The sequence below is a fragment of the Dendropsophus ebraccatus genome, chromosome 4, assembly GCF_027789765.1.
Source record: "Dendropsophus ebraccatus isolate aDenEbr1 chromosome 4, aDenEbr1.pat, whole genome shotgun sequence".
In the NCBI taxonomy this organism is placed as follows: Eukaryota; Metazoa; Chordata; class Amphibia; order Anura; family Hylidae; genus Dendropsophus; species Dendropsophus ebraccatus.
The window spans coordinates 22,676,567-22,692,779 of NC_091457.1; the positions used below are offsets into that span (position 1 = coordinate 22,676,567).

General features: G+C 41.8%; 1 protein-coding gene across 3 annotated transcripts in view; it reads right to left on the minus strand.

Moving 5' to 3' along the window:
- LOC138789507 (protein-glutamine gamma-glutamyltransferase 5-like) overlaps positions 1–16,213 on the minus strand; it is a 42,395-nt gene that overhangs the window by 13,927 nt on the left and 12,255 nt on the right. For 2 of the 3 annotated variants that reach the window (XM_069968185.1, XM_069968184.1), the window contains exons 3-9: positions 13,954–14,196; positions 12,841–12,959; positions 10,255–10,383; positions 9,234–9,411; positions 7,812–7,944; positions 1,896–1,999; positions 27–272 (exon numbers count right to left, since the gene is read on the minus strand). In XM_069968185.1, coding sequence (XP_069824286.1) covers positions 27–272; positions 1,896–1,999; positions 7,812–7,944; positions 9,234–9,411; positions 10,255–10,383; positions 12,841–12,959; positions 13,954–14,196 — 1,152 coding nt within the window. Of the gene's footprint in view, positions 1–26; positions 273–1,895; positions 2,000–7,811; positions 7,945–9,233; positions 9,412–10,254; positions 10,384–12,840; positions 12,960–13,953; positions 14,197–16,213 lie in introns of those variants that run through there. The other variant, XM_069968186.1, reaches the window with a different exon arrangement.

Here is a 16,213-nt window from a genome sequence, read left to right on the forward strand (position 1 = left end):
GCTATATCAATGATTGATTAAGCTACCTTCATCGTACTTGTAGTGGCTGGTAACATCCATTCTTCCATAAGTTCCAACCTGTTTAGTGCTGATTAGCTTTCCAATTTTTTTACTATCTTGGTAGACCCTTTCCGGTGGCGTCCTATTATCTCTCACAACCCATTTGATGACATCAGCATTGACCTCCGCAAATATAAATGGGCAATCGTAGTTGAGGTCAATGTCTCCCTCTTTAATGGCTTTTACAGGAGCAGGCCCACAGCAATATATTCCTGAAACAACAAGTAGACTATCAATAAAGTTTTACCACCAATTCTAGATTTCTAGAATTCTAGATTAGCTTAATATGTTCTCTTAGGGTGCGTTCACACTGAGAAAAAGAGGAAAATGAGGCGAAAATTCGCAGCGGAATCCCCGCCGCAGACTGATTCCGCCTGCCTTAATGTCTCAATGTTATGTATAGGGCACCTCTGCTCTTCGTGGCTCTCCGCTGAAAGAATTGACATGTCAATTCTTTGAACGGAGAGCCACAGAGAGCGGAGGCGCCCTATACATAACATTAAGACAATAAGAGTTTCCGCCTCTTTTCCTCAGTGTGAACGCACCCTAAGAGAAGATATTATGCTAATCTACAATTTTAATGTTTCAAATTTTAGATTCTGTTTCAGATTGCTGTTCTCTTTACAGATGCCTTTCCCTGGCCTTGTTACATCACATAAGTTCATACCCATTTGCATAGCAACCCTCTCTCTCTTAGACCCTGCTTCTTCCCGTCTAAGGTAAAGCTAAGTAGACTTATTTCCATCTATAGTGCATTAGACTCAACTCTCAGTGACCCTACTTTACTATCGCTTCCACTATCTGACCAGCCCTCAGCTCTCAAGAGTGTCCCAACCAGGCAACAAAGAGGCCCCACTATGTGGATTACTCTTAAAGTGTCCCTGTCGTTATAAATTTCTAAATCTAAATGAGCAGTAGATGTGATATAAAGCAAGTTAGCAATTTACATTCATTATTTATTTTTTTGTTATCATGGAAAACACGGCACTTCCTGTTTTCTGACTTTTTTTCTCTCTCAAAAAACAGGAAACAGTCAGAAAACAGGAAGTCCTGTTTACCCCAGATCATCTGAAAGCTCACAGAGAGAAGGCAGTCATGTGATTGACGGACACAATGAGCCGTGATTCTCTGTTCTGGCCAGAACTTCTGTGTTTAGTCTCTCTCTTTTTTATTTATTTATTTTTTTAACCAGCACAAGTCAGAAAATCTGCCTTCAGGAGACTGGACCTGGATTTCTGGTAAGTACTGCTTTGTTTTACAGCATGATAGCAATAAAAAAATAATGAATGTATATTGCTAACTTGCTTTATTTTACATCTACTGTTGATTTAGATTTTGAAACTTTAAGATGAAACTATCCAGGCCACTTTTTGAATGCTTGGTATTTGACTCTTGGCACTGTCCTTGGGAGTCCTGGAAAACAATGATACAGCCATTCACTGTATCCATGTTTTTATGGCAGCCCTGGAGCAGCATCCAATTTTTCTAGACTCCGGGAGTCAAATGTCGAGCGTTTAGGTTTGGAGAACGTTGCTGAACCCAAGAAGTTTGGTTCGTCTACTCAACACTACCTGTAATATAAACTGCCATTGTGCAAAATGTCCATATCTGTAACAGAAACAACAAAAACATATAGGTGCAGTCCCTAGGCAATAAGGAGCGCGTCCCTGTTTCACACCCTTACAAGCTGAGCCCCCTCTTTACAATGGCTCAAATTATTCCTGACCTGATCTCCAAAAAGCAAAGCAGAGACATAAAAGTTGAGCTGATGGGTTGTTATGGGCAATATAGAAAGTTTACTGTTACTTTGGATCATTGAGGCCCATTGGTTTTACCATTGCTGGTTTCTTGTGGTGTTGCATCTAAGGCTTGCCACCCATTGTATGCCGGAGGTAAGTCCCTACGTTCCATCCAGGCTTCATTCCAGACATGGAAATTCCTGTGCAAACAAAGAAGCATGGCATACATTTACATTTATATACATATACAGTATATTAGAATAAAGAAGGTCAACCAAGGAGGAGATGAGCAAGGTTTATCGGTGAATGAGTGGGAGGGGGTGGGATTCTATACTTCTACATAGACATTAATGTTACTTTTCTCATAGCTCTATGGGTAGGATTGTTTGTAGGATTTTAAAGAGCACATAAAGCATGGTGCACTAGAACAGCTACACTGCTACACACTAAAGGTTATCCCAGCCTGGGGAAAAGACCTTCAAAGAACCTTCTCTAAAGGTCCTATTACACAGGACCTTCACCGGCCATCACCAGAGCTGTACACATGGATCGTAGCGCACTGTGTACCTAAAAATATGTGAGCCTTACCCTATCGGCCCCTGAAGATGAGTGGTATAAGAAATGCGTTGGGATGGAGATATGAGGTCTGAAGAGTCCCCAAGAGAAATAAGGGAAGTAATTTCTTCAGATTTTTTTTTTTTAAACAAAAACAAACAAACAAAAAAAAACGCAATAGTATGAATACTCACATTACAATATGTTAAAGAAAAGACTGGGACAATTTATTTATTTATAAAAGGAAGTGCATTCTATTATACCTGTACATATATAAAAAAGTGTTTTTGAGGTAAAATTGACAAATTGGACAATATACAGTGCAACTTGCAATTTTTACAGTTTCTGCATTTTTTGTATTTTTGTACAAGCTAGTATATGGTGACGGTTGTTTAAATAGGTGAAATGAATTAGACGTCTGGTTAGTTATTTTTTTGAGGTTTTTTAAAAGGAAATAATAAAAGGTATTTTTTATCGTATAATTTTCCTATTCCTTCAGTGTGGATACACAGGCCGAGGACCTACTCAGTCAGTTAGATATCACTTCATCACAGATCAGCCGATGAATGTGCAAATTCCCAGTCACTTGTGAGAGGTCAAATAATAATGTGCCATTGGTAACACATCTCTTGTGTAATAGGGGATGTGCGGATGACGGGCGACTAACTCTAGGGATGCAGCCCTACCTTCATATGTGGTATTATGCCTTTGTCTACAGTTTCTCTTTGCTTTGCACGCTCACACAAGGAAAGACACTTGTTTATCAAGCAGGTTGTATATCAACTGAGGACTATTAACTTAGACTAAGGGTACTATTACACAGAACGATAATCGGCCGAATTGGCCCGATTCGGCCGATTATCGCTCCGTGTAATAAATGCAACGATCAGCCGATGACAACGATCATCGGCTGATCGTTGATATAGGTTAGAACCTATTTTCGTCGGGCGCCGACCGCGTACCGCTGCGTGTAATAGCGGTGCGCGGCCAGCGACTAACGATATACATTACCCATCCATGTTCCAGGGCTGCTCCTGCCGTCCGCTTCTCCCGGGGTCCCGCGCGTGCTCTAGCTTCACAGCGGCCTGTCAGCTGATAGGCCGCTCAGCCAATCACAGGCCGCGGCGGTCCGGGCCTCTGATTGGCTGAGCGGCCTACCAGCTGACAGGCCGCTGTGAAGCTAGAGAGCGCGCGGGACCCCGGGAGAAGCGGACAGCAGGAGCAGCCCTGGAACGTGGTAGGGTAATGTATGCCAGCTAGCAAGGGCTGCAAGGACATCGGTAACGATGTCCTTGCAGCTCTTGTCAAACGATTATCGGGCCATGTAATAGGCCCAGTAAACCAGCAACGATCTAGCAGATCGCTGCTCGTTTACAGGTATTATCGGGCCCTGCTGGGCTCCGTGTAATACCAGCCTAAGGGCCCTATTCCACCGGACAATTATCATTTGCATAATCGTTAACAATTAACGATCTCAAACGACCGCTTTTGCGAAAGACCTGAAAACGTTCACTCATTTCCATGGAACGATAATCGTTACTTATGATCGTAACTGCGATAGTTTTTTCTTCACTATTTCTTCGCTATTGCGTTCGTATCTATTGCGAATGACCGAACAACGTCTTATTCAATGCGAACGATTTGCGAACGTTTTGCAATTTTGCAATTTTTGCAACGTTTTGCGTTTTGCAATTCGAACGATTTAACGATAATCTGAACGATAATCGTCTGGTGGAATAGGGCCCTAACTACTTTATCAACTCTGCATGCTTACCAAGAGACAATGCTCTGTTATACAATAATTCAGTTAGTATAATGTTACTGTGTAGTTACAGAGGTTTTAGTGCTATGTGACAGGAGAGCTGACCATACAATGCAAGCACCCCCAGGAGCAGTGAAGGGAGACACTTATTTATTTATTTTGTTATACTGTCTCTTCTTTTGTTCAGAAAAGCGATTTTGACAGATATTACAGCAGTCTGGCTACTTCAAGTTCTTTATTGAAAAGCTGAAGGCCATTTCTCTGCTGATATCCTTTGTATGTTTGAGAAATATTTTTCCATTATCCTTTGTATTTCACTATGTTCCCCTATTTTCTGTGACGCTTTACTCTTTAATAATAATAAAAAATATATAAATTCTAAAAGAAAAAGAAGCAGTTACAGGGGAGTTTGTCTACCCGCGGTTCAGGTGCCTGGTTGTCAGAGAAATGGGATTTTGCAGTTTTATTCTATCTTGATCACTATGTACACAGAGTTCCTATGACCATTGTGTTAGCAATAGAGCAGCTGTCATAGCAGCCCTACGTACAGGGGAAATAAGTAGCAAAAAATGTATAAAAAATATATAAAATAATAAATAAATAAATGCCTCTAATGTAGTGATCTTAAAGGGGTTATCCATGATTAAAAAAAAAAAAAAAATCACTCTCTTGCAAAAACAGCACCACTCCTGTTTTCAGATTGTGTACAGTATTACAATTAATCTCCATTGACTTCAATAGAACCTGTGTTAACACACCCAAACTTAGACTAAGAGAGGTGCTGTTTCTGAAAAGCAGCCATGTTTTTGTAAGCCTGGATAACTACTTTAACTAGGCCATGTTATAGATCAAAATAACTGGAAGTGGCAAAAAAAAAAAAAAAAAAAAAAAGGCAAAAAAATAATTGTACTTTATCTCGATGCTTTAAATACTAGTGCGATGGTGAAATAAATAGCTTTTTTTTTTTCTTTTTTTTTTTAATATGTATACATAAATGTTAAGAATTGCTTCAATACGCATTTGCAATTTGGTAAAAATCATTTCTCTATTTGTCTTGAAAAAGACACAAAATTACTTTAATAACCTAAAATTTTAAAAGGTTATGGCTATTTTTTTCTGTACATGCAAAAAATCAGAAAGCTGAATTACTCACTTTAAGGCCCAGAAAGCATTGGGCAGGAGTTAAATAATTCCACAAGATGGCGCTCCAGCATAACAACTGTCCCAGACTATGTACAGTATAACGTTCCTTCTTTACACCAATAATATTTTCCTAACAATAGACAATTTTTTGCCAAACACAGTTGTATTTCTTACTATACGTGCACCTTTACCATATATTAGTCTGTTTTTCATTGTTATTCAAAACATTTTTTAGTTTTTTTTAACGATTTTTAACGATTAACGACTAACGATCGCAAACGAGATTGTTTATCGTTAACCTGAAATCGTTCACCATATTTCACAGAACGATAATCGTTAGTCGCGATCGTTACTACAATCGTTATTGCGATCGTTACTATGAGCGTTTATTCCTTCGGATCCCAGCAAAACAATGAAAAATGTGCAAATACACTGAACGGTTAGTGAAAAAACGCGGAGCTTGAGCGAACGAATGTGGAACTAGAGTGAACGATTAGCGAACGATTAACGATAATTTTAGGTTCAGATCTAAATCAACGATCAACGACATTTGAACGATTTTTCGGTCATTGCCTGCAATTACACAGAACGATTATCGTTTAAATTCAAATGATATAACGATTTTTCAAACGATAATCGTCCCGTGTAATACGGCCCTAAGTGCAGAGTCCTGTCTTCTGTGTGGCGTCAGCGTTTTCATTGCCTGCTCAGCAGATGAGGTAAGTCACCACCACAGCCACTAATTGGCCAAACATACAATACCACGCACCAACTCCAAGCAGAAGACGTTCTGTGCAAGTCAATCATCAAATCATCATCAAATCATCAGCCAGTCAATCATCAAATTTCCGCCATGGACATCGGTGGAACAGCGGCGTAGCATCTATTTTCTCCCAGGACAGGAGTGGATATTGGTAAAGTGGCCTGGTGGCGTATAGTGACTCTTTCACAAATTTTTAGAACACAGTAAGGCCCCGTTCACACTACGGAATCAGCGCAGAGATTCTGTGCGGAAACTTCCTGCGTGGACTCTGCGCCAAATCCTGCCTTCAGTCTCTTTGAACCGGAGGACATGTCAATTCTTTGAGCGGAGAGGCGCGGAGAGCAGAGGCGCTCGAGCCCTCCTGTTCAAAGAGATTGAAGGCAGGATTCCACGCGGGGGGGGGGGGGGGGGGGGTGGGGGGTTCCGCACAGAATATTTGCGCCTCTTTTAGACCCCGTGTGAACGAGGTCTAAGAGTGGAGTGCTAGCAATGATTATGTAAGGTGCAAACTCAGTTCACTAATGAAAACAAATTTTTAGAACACAGTAGGAGGCGCACGCTCCATTTACTGATCCCAGTAAATTGGTAGAACGTAATAGGAGTTTACAGTGCCCAGTGAGTAAATAATATAGACTGTGTACAGGGGAAGATTTGTCAAACATGGTGTAAAGTGAAACTGGCTCAGTTGCCCCTAGCAACCAATCAGATTCCACCTTTCATTCCTCACAGACACTTTAGAAAATTAAAGGTGGAATCTGATTGGTTGCTAGGGGCAACTGAATTAGTTTCACTTTACACCATGTTTGATAAATCTCCCCCTGTATCTTCATTGTTCCCGTTGAATTCCTATAGGCACCCAGTTATTTGATAAACTGGACACTTGGTTGGAAGCTCCAATAAACAATCCTGCACAATCAGCCCTCGTTTCCTCTCCTCCCTGTCCCTATATCCCTCTGTTAGTCTCTCCCTGCTCTGCTGTAACTGCCTGCTGCCATCCTGCTCTCTCCCCCACACTCAGCCGACTGGCCGACTCCGTTACCAAACCTCCTTATATAGAGGGGGAGGTGCTGACATCACAGAGGAGCCTGCAGCTGATTGGACGGGCACTAGGGATTATGGTTAATCCTTTTCTTCCACCCTGTGATGCTCCAGACAGCATGTGCGCCCACCATGTTTTTTTTTTTAATTTCTTAACAAATATGCGTGAATTTGCATCACTAATTTTAACTATAACACATTTATTCCAAGAGCTGCATCTCACTGTAGACACCGACTGTAAGCATATTTATCCTATGCTTAATTCCATTGAAAGACAATTGATGAAGATAAACTCATGAAAGCTATTAGGGACCAGTACCGACATCTCGGAATAACAACTAGAAGAGAGTTTAGGCTGCTCAAGACCCCCCTTCCCAACACACACACATTCTACTGCACCTGAAAAGGGATAGTTGAGTGAAAAAAAAATATTGTATTCAGATCAGCTGGTGTCAGAAAGTAATTTGTAAATTACTTCTATTTAAAAAAAATATAAAAATCTCCCGTCTTCCAACACTTATCAGCTGCTTTATGTCCTGCAGGAAGGGGTGTATTCTTTCCAGTCTGACAGAGTGCTCTCTGCTGCCACCTCTGTCCATGTCAGGAACTGTCCAGAGCAGGAGGGATTTTCTATCAGTATTTACTACTGCTCTGGACAGTTCCTGACATAGACAGAGGTAAATAATTTCAGCCATTTCCAGAACTGCATACATGACACTCACAGTGTCCTTTAATTGAATTATAAACTCACCAAACACTGTCGCTTGTTGAAATGGGTCTTCCCATGATGTCGTAGTATTCATCAATAGACAGATTTCCATCAGTGTCATGGGCAGAGTCAAAGTTAGTTACTACTCTTGCTGGGATTCCCAAACATCGAAGTGCTGAGGGGATATAAACATTTTATATTTATATCTTATTGTATTAGTAATTGGACCCTCTAGGGTTTCATGCCGGGCCTAGACGCATTGTAACTATAATGCAACTCAACCTCTGTCTCTGTGCTGAAATACATGGTACATGTTCTACTGATATTGGCATTGCAAATCTTTGCGTAATAGAAGTTACAATGATAAACATTAAAGGGAATCTGTCAGCACCCAGGCCCTACCTAAGGTGCTGACAGTGTGCTGTCTCCTATGCACAATCCTACTGTAAAGAAGTGTCAAACAGTTGTTTGTGCCGCACTCTGGCCACCTCATCACTCCTTCCTCCTCCCTCCTCTTCATGAATAACCTCTGATGCCCGGCCTCCTGCTTGCTCAGCTATCAGTCAGTGTCACTGATTGCAGACCAGTCCTCTGTAGGCTGGTCATGTCTGAAAGAAACACTCAGCAATAGTTGTATCTCTGTACCCTACTGTGTTGGAGCTGTGGTCTAACTCACCTGTCCACAGCCAGCAGATCATTCTTTGGTTTAAATCCCTGTTGAAATTGAGTGGTTGGCGCCATTTAATGGCAAATAATTGCCATTATTTTAAAACAACGGCCGTTGATTTGAAATAATGGCTTTTATTTACTGCTAAATGAGGGCCATCCACTCGATTTAAACATAGCCTTTCTGTGTTTTTTTATTCCACTCCTGGTTTTGGTTGCAAAATACTGTGTGTGAACATAGCCGTCAAAATGGTACAATAATGAGAAAAAAAAACAAACAAAAAAAAACCTATAGTTCATTTCCATCAGGGGATTTGAACTAAAGAATGAACTGTCGGTAGGTCTGTAAACAGGTGAGTTACCCCTAGACCACAACCCCAACACATTTGGGCTCTGAGATTCAACTATATCTGAGTGTTTCTTTTACATATAATCTACAGAGGACTGATCTGCAATCAGAGACACAGGCTGAAATCTGAGCGAACAGGAGGCCGGGCAGCATTGATTATTCATGAAGAAGAGGGAGGAGGAAGGAGTGGTGAGGTGTGCAGAGTGTGGCACAAACAACACTGACACATTACAGTAGGATTGTGCATAATATTATATTATTGTGCAGGAATATTCAGCAAAAGGTATAGTACCATGCTCACTAGGGGACTGCCAGCTACAGCACACTGGCAACACCTTCGATAGGGCCCAGGAGCTGACAGATTCCCTTTAAAAAAAACTTTTGACATGTCATCATACAAAGACACAGAAGTGCAGGATCTCCTCCTCTATATTGTATATATGTATTACCTGTACAAAAGACTGCAGCAAAAACCCAACACTGGCCATATTTCACTGGCTGGCACCCAGATATATACCACTGGCGTAAGATACAACAGCTCCCATTCCACTTTGTAGGGCTGGTTCCGTCGCTATAATTTCCATCCCATTTGCCTAACATTACGCCATTGTCATCATTGCAATTGATCTATAGGATGATATAATATATTGTCAGTCGCTATAAGGTACCATCTCATACATTGTCAGGACTGCGGGTTTACAGCTGCAATTTATACTTGAAGTATTAAAATATTGATATTTTTGTTTTTCACTTTTCTCTTTTATTTATTTTAGCACAATGTAAAAACTATATATCGAAAACGAGAAAGTCATAGAAAACAAGTGCGATGTTTCACTGGTCTAATAAATCATATGGAATGGATCCGACAGGAGCTGCGGAGGAGACACACTGCCTCCATAAAGAAGCCACTTACTGCTTCATACCTCCATTATTACACAATGAGGCGCTCTGGCCTTTTGTCTTTTTATTCCTTTAATATATGGATGCCTCTTTCTATATTTTGTGCGAGCAATAACTAACAATTCTCATACTATTGCTGCTCCAATAAGAAATTTTTGGGGGTCGGTTCCATGACTTATATAAGGTGTCAGACTTTTCTTCCACTGCGCAATAAAATATTAAAGCCTTCCAATACTTATCAGCTGCTGTATACCCTGCAGGAAGTGGTGTATTCTTTTCTGTCTGACACAGTGCTCTCTACTGCCACCTCAGTCCATATGAGGAACTGTTTTTCCCCGAAAAAACTCTCCTGCTCTACATTTTTTCTCACATGGACAGAGGTGGCAGCAGAGAGCACGATGTCACACTAGAAAAGATACATCTCTTCCTGCAGAACATACAGCAGCTGATAAGTACTGGAATATGGAAGTAATATAAAAATCTGCATAACTTTGAGCACATTTTTTCTCTCTCCATAGTACCCCTTTAAGCGATTATGCTTCTTCTTCTTCCTCATTGGCTATAGCTTACCATTGCACTGAGCACTCTGCTGACGTAAACTGGGTCATTCCTCATAGTATAGTCCTTTAATGCGTTCTTATGGCTTTCTAGACTCTCATCCAGTAGCCTCAAGCAAACGTCTATTATGTCCTCCTCAAACTTGACATGGTATGCGGAGAGAGTAGATAGAAAGGAATAATAGATTTAGTCATTACAGATCTTTACTCTATTCTACACAGTAATGTGAACACTGACAAATCGGTATATATGTTTGAATGCTTTCCCACCCCAAATCTCGCAGAAGGGGTGAATTATAGGCTAAAGGGATGTATATATCTCATGAGATATTCCACGGCGGACATGTCACTTTTTTGAGCAGAGAGCGGTGGCACCGGAGGAGTGTGCGCTGTCCCATAGACAGGCTACGGCACACTGAGACAGGTGGGATTCGCCATGGAATGCTGCCTGATTTACTCTTTGGCCATGTTCATATGCTGTAAAAGACCGGCCGTTCCATGAACTGGCCAGGTCACGGAATGGCCGGTCTCAGGAAAGATAATCCCGGCGGGTACTGCAGTACTGGGCGGATGATCTTTAGCGCCACTGAGTTCTGATGCGGGCGCATCAGTGTGCGCCCGCATCAGAACTCCCCACTGCACACAATGGACCTAGTGGCAGGAGCCGCACGCTCCATTGTGTGCACTGACAGGGTTTTCTGCGGCTGCTTTCACTGAATAGCGGCCGCAGAAAACTGACAAGTCAGTTTTCTACGGCACCCCTAGGGATCCCGTCCGGAGCATATACTAAGGGGCTAATTTATCAAACATGGTGTAAAATTAAACTGGCTCAGTCGCCCTCGGCAACCAATCAGATTCCACCTTTCATTTTCTAAAGTCTGTAAGGAATGAGAGGTGGAATGTGATTGGTTGCTAGGGGCAACTGAGCCAGTTTCACCTTACACCATGTTTGATAAATCTCCCCCTATGTGTATACACTCTGGCCTGGATTCCCTCAGCCTGCAGCACTGCCTAAGTACCACAGGAACCACAGCCGATGTCACAACGGCCGTGATTTCTGCGGAACTTACGTAGTGTGAACATAGCCTAATACCACAAATAATCCATCCTGCAACACAGCAGTTCCTGGTCGTGCGACTGGGAATCAATGTGTAGCCTAATACCTGTGCTATTGTAAATACAGGGTGGTCCAAAAGTGGGTGGACAGTATCTTAAGTGTAATAGGGTTATGAATTCGGGGGAGATTTATCAAACATGGTGTAAAGTGAAACTGGCTCAGTCGCCCCTAGCAACCAATCAGATTCCACCTTTCATTTTTCAAATAGTCTGTGCGGAATGAAAGGTGGAATCTGATTGGTTGCTAGGGGCAACTGAGCCAGTTTCACTTTACACCATGTTTTTTATATCTCTCCTTCTTTATAACCCTATTACACACACTGTCCACCTACTTTTGGACCACCCTGTATATTGCACAGGTGTCTGCAATTTAGCGGGAGCACAAAGGAAAGGACCCAGTTACAGTGGAAAGTTGCAAAATACAAGGAGAGAAAAGAAAAATTCTACGTTAAAAATAATGTGGGTTTAATAATGTATTATACATAACAAAATAAAAAAAACAGAAATAAAAAAAAAAGACATCCTGTTTTCCTGATGATGAATCAAAACAATGGAAACAAGTTAAATAACCCAATCCTGGCTGGAACTGCAGTACTGGCCTAATGATCTTTAGGGCCGCAGAGTTTTGATACGGGCGCATCCGTGCACGCTCGCATCAGAACTCCCCACTGTACACTATGGAGCATGCCGCCGGAGCAGCTCGCTCCATAGTGTGCACTGACAGGGGTTTCTGCGGCCGCAATTCAATGAATAGTGGCCGCAGAAAACTGACATGTCAGTTGTTTGCGGTGCCGCTAGGTATATACCATGTTTATACACTCCATAGGCGTCAACAACACACATATTTTCGTATTAATCACATAGTTATACAAAAAAAAATATACGTTGTGTGAACATAACCTTATACTTTATTTTACTGTAAAGTTACAAATAAAAAAATAAAATGGTATAAAAAAAAAAATATATATATATATATATATGGATAGCCTAAGAAATAAAAAAGGTAGGGTTATTTTATGGCTGTTGCAAAGTTATTAAACTTCTAATTTCAAAAGTTGCAGAAGTCAGGCTGAGCTGCAGCATTCGTGCCTGCTTCCTCTACTACTTCAAGGCTTAGTGCAGGAAGTCAAGCCTTATGTATAAATCATGCAGAGCAGGGAGGGGGTTGGTTGGAGGAGGCGTGCATGCTGTAGCTCAGCCCAAAGACTCTAGCTTAGAAGGAAAACATGATTTTAAAACTTTGCAAACAGCCATCAGTTAAGAAACAGGTATCATTTTTTTTTTAAATCTTACTATGTGCTATCTGAAGCACTGAGCATAAGGCACAGCTGAAAGACTCCCTAGATGTCATTTTATAGATATTAGTCCATGCTTCCAAATTTAGCTTCCTCAACTGTCTTCAAACAAGTCAGATCTCCTCCAATTCATGATGCAATGATGGAGGAAGTGCTAGTCTTTGCCATGGTATAACCGTTTTACTTACCTGTCCAAAGTTCCATGAACATTTAGAGATATAGTCTGCATTGCCAACAAAGACAAAACCGTTCTCGTTCATGACATACTCTTTCCTCTCTTCCTGATCTGGCAGGAAAACTGCATCATCTACAAAGCAATAATCAATGTTAATAAAATAACTGCATTGCTGTACCATGTTTTCCAGGCCGCCCTAGGGCTGCATCCATCTTCTCCATCCGCTGGGATTCAAATACCAAGCGTTTTAGGTTGCATGTACCCAAACTTAGGGTACTATTAAACAGGCCGATGAAGGCTTGATCAATATTGCAAATGAGCGCCGATCTGCTAGATCGGCGCTCGTTTTCTGGGCCTATTAGATGTCCCGATAATCGTTTAGCAAGGGCTGCACAGACATTGTTAGCGATGTCTGTGCAGACCTTGCCCAAACAGTTGATACGTTACCTGTCCACGCTCCCAGTCTTCTCCTGCGGTCTACATGCTTCCTGGTCCCGAGGCTGCAGCTTAAGAGCGGTCTCTGAGCTGATAGGCCGCACAGCCAATCACTAGCCAGGACCGTTGCGGTATTAACTGTTTGTTCAATCGTCAGCAGTCGGCCACGCATTGCTATTACATGTAGAAATTTTAGGTCAAGGCCTAAAGAAATTATCAGCCGATGATCATTTCGTTGGCTTATCATCGTCTCTATCAGACAAATTGTGTTGTAAGTTCACTCATTTATAATCACAACTACTGATACTGCAGTGCCATCTGCTTCATTCCAGCTCTGCTGCATCCATACATTTCAGTACTGTAGTAGGGTCCTGGGTCAGCTGCTATCTTTATAGGATCAAGATTTATAATATTGCTCAATTTTAAAGGAGAATCCATCTGACTAGTTGAATACTGATCAACAAGCAGAGAAGCCAGTGCTTCTAGGGGAGAACTTGGTCTGACGTACAGCATCAGAATATCATCATGATACTATGGGGCCTCTACACTGCAGAACCTGGCTTTAGCTTTCCCGGGTCCAAACAACAAAGGACCCAGGTTTTATAGTATCAGACACCACTGATCTCCAGAATTATTGTATCCATGTTTTTTCCCCTTCAAATTTTCCATTTTACTATCTTACATATCATACCTGGACACCAAGCATTGAAGAGTATTATGAATTCCCCGAGACAGTGTATTTTGGTTTGTCGTCCATCAGATATTTGCAGATTTAGGGTATGGAGTCCGATGATGGCATCAGCTGGGGGGAAGATCTTTATTTCCATGGAGGTTCTGTCCTCATAGAAAACGGAAGCATTCCAGTCACTCCTATTGTTATTGCTTGAGAAGCCAAAGACTTTTTTCTTCCCATATTGTCTAAGTTTTGGAGTTCCTGAGGGGAAAAAAAATCTATTAAAAAAAAAAAGATAGGATATGGACATGCTACAAGGCTAAATAGTTCTTGTAGGACGAAGAATTGGGAAGAACCTCTCCAGATATTTGCCTTCTTAGATGTAGGCCTCACTAATATTATTACTAATGTTATAGATAAGATTAACCCCTTAAGGTCCAAGCCAATTTTCGTTTTTTGCGCTTTTGCTTTTTCCATTTTATGTTTAAAAGTCCATAGCGCTTGCATTTTTTCACCTAGAGACGTATATGAGCACTTATTTTTTGCGAAACCAATTGTACTTTGCAATTACAGGCATAATTTTTCCATAAAATATGTTGTGAAACCGGAAAAAAATCATTTGCGCTGTCAAATTGAAAAAAAAAACGAATTTGTTTTGAATTCGGGGAGATTTGCATTTACGCCGTTCGCCCTATGGTAAAACTGACTTGTTATGCATGTTCCTCAAGTCGTTACGATTACTATGATATATAACATGTATAACTTATATTGTATCTGATGGCCTGTAAAAATTTTTTTTGCGCTTACGCCGTTTACCGTGCGAGATCAGGAATGTGATTAATGAATAGTTCGGGCGATTACGCGCGCGGCGATACTAAATATGTTTATTTATTTATTTATTTATTAATTTATATTTATAAAATGGGAAAAGGGGGGTGATTTGGACTTTTATTAGGGGAGGGGATTTTTTATTAATAAAAACACTTTTTTACTTTTTTTTTTACATGGACTAGAAGCCCCCCTGGGGGACTTGTATATAGACAGCACTGATCTCTCATAGAGATCAATGCTGTGTATATACACAGCAAAGATCCATGAGATCGGTCATAGATTACTATGGCCTGCTGCAGGCCATAGCAATCTATTGCCGAGCCGGGATCAGCGTCATTCCGACGCTGAGGCCCGGCACGGGCAGAAGAACGGATCTCCCCCCCGCGATCGCATCACGGGGGGGAGATCCGACCCACTAGACACCAGGGATGTGATGTCTGAAGCCCTTCAATGCAGCTGTCAGGTTTGACAGCTGCATTGAAGTGCTTAATTAGCCGGCGCGGCAACGGGACCCGCGCCGGCTAACAGAGGCACTGCCCGGCTGCACGTGTCAGCCGGGATCAGCGCCGTTCAGAGCGGGGTCCCGGCGGGACCCCGCTCTGAACACTCCCCGCGGCGCCATGACGTATTAGATACGTCATGGGTCGCTAAGGGGTTAAAGGTGTTATCTAGCGCTACAAAAACATGGCCACTTTCCCCCTACTGTTGTTTCCAGTTTGGGTGGGGTTTTGAAACTCAGTTCCATTGAAATAAATGGAGCTTAATTGCAAACTGCACCTGAACTGGAGACAACAGTAGGGGGAAAAGTGGCCATGTACCCCTTTAAGATGATGTCTGCCTAAATACATATAGTAGTAGTAGTAAAAATATAGTACTGGGCTCCTGGCCTCCTCCTATTGGGCTTTGCTTGCTTGTTAGGGCTTCCCGATTTTGTGTATAGGAAGTCGCGTGGAAGGGGCTTTTGCTCTGAAAGGCGGCTCCTTAGTGAACCCACCCCCACTGGGGCTCCAGATGTTCAATGCTCCTTACATGACATTACATACAGCACTGGAGACACGTAGGTAAGTATACAGAGCAGGAAGCGCTGTCTCCTAATAAATATCTATGAGAAACCAATATCATGGACCACACCGGACCATGTAGCAAATTCACTGTAATAAAGTGCTAGTCATTCAATAAAGCCCATTGGAATTTCATGCTGTCTGTGGTTCAGGCCACATGAATCTACTGACAGACTAAAGCCCCTATTACTCGGGGCGATGTTAACCCCTTCGTGCTGCAGCTAGTTTGGGCCTTAAAGGGGTTGTCCGGCGAAAAAAAATTATTCACAGAATAACACACATTACAAAGTTATACAACTTTGTAATGTATGTTATGTCTGTGAATGGCCCCCTTCCCCGTGTCCCACCACCCCCACCCGTGTACCCGGAAGTGTGGTGCGCTATAC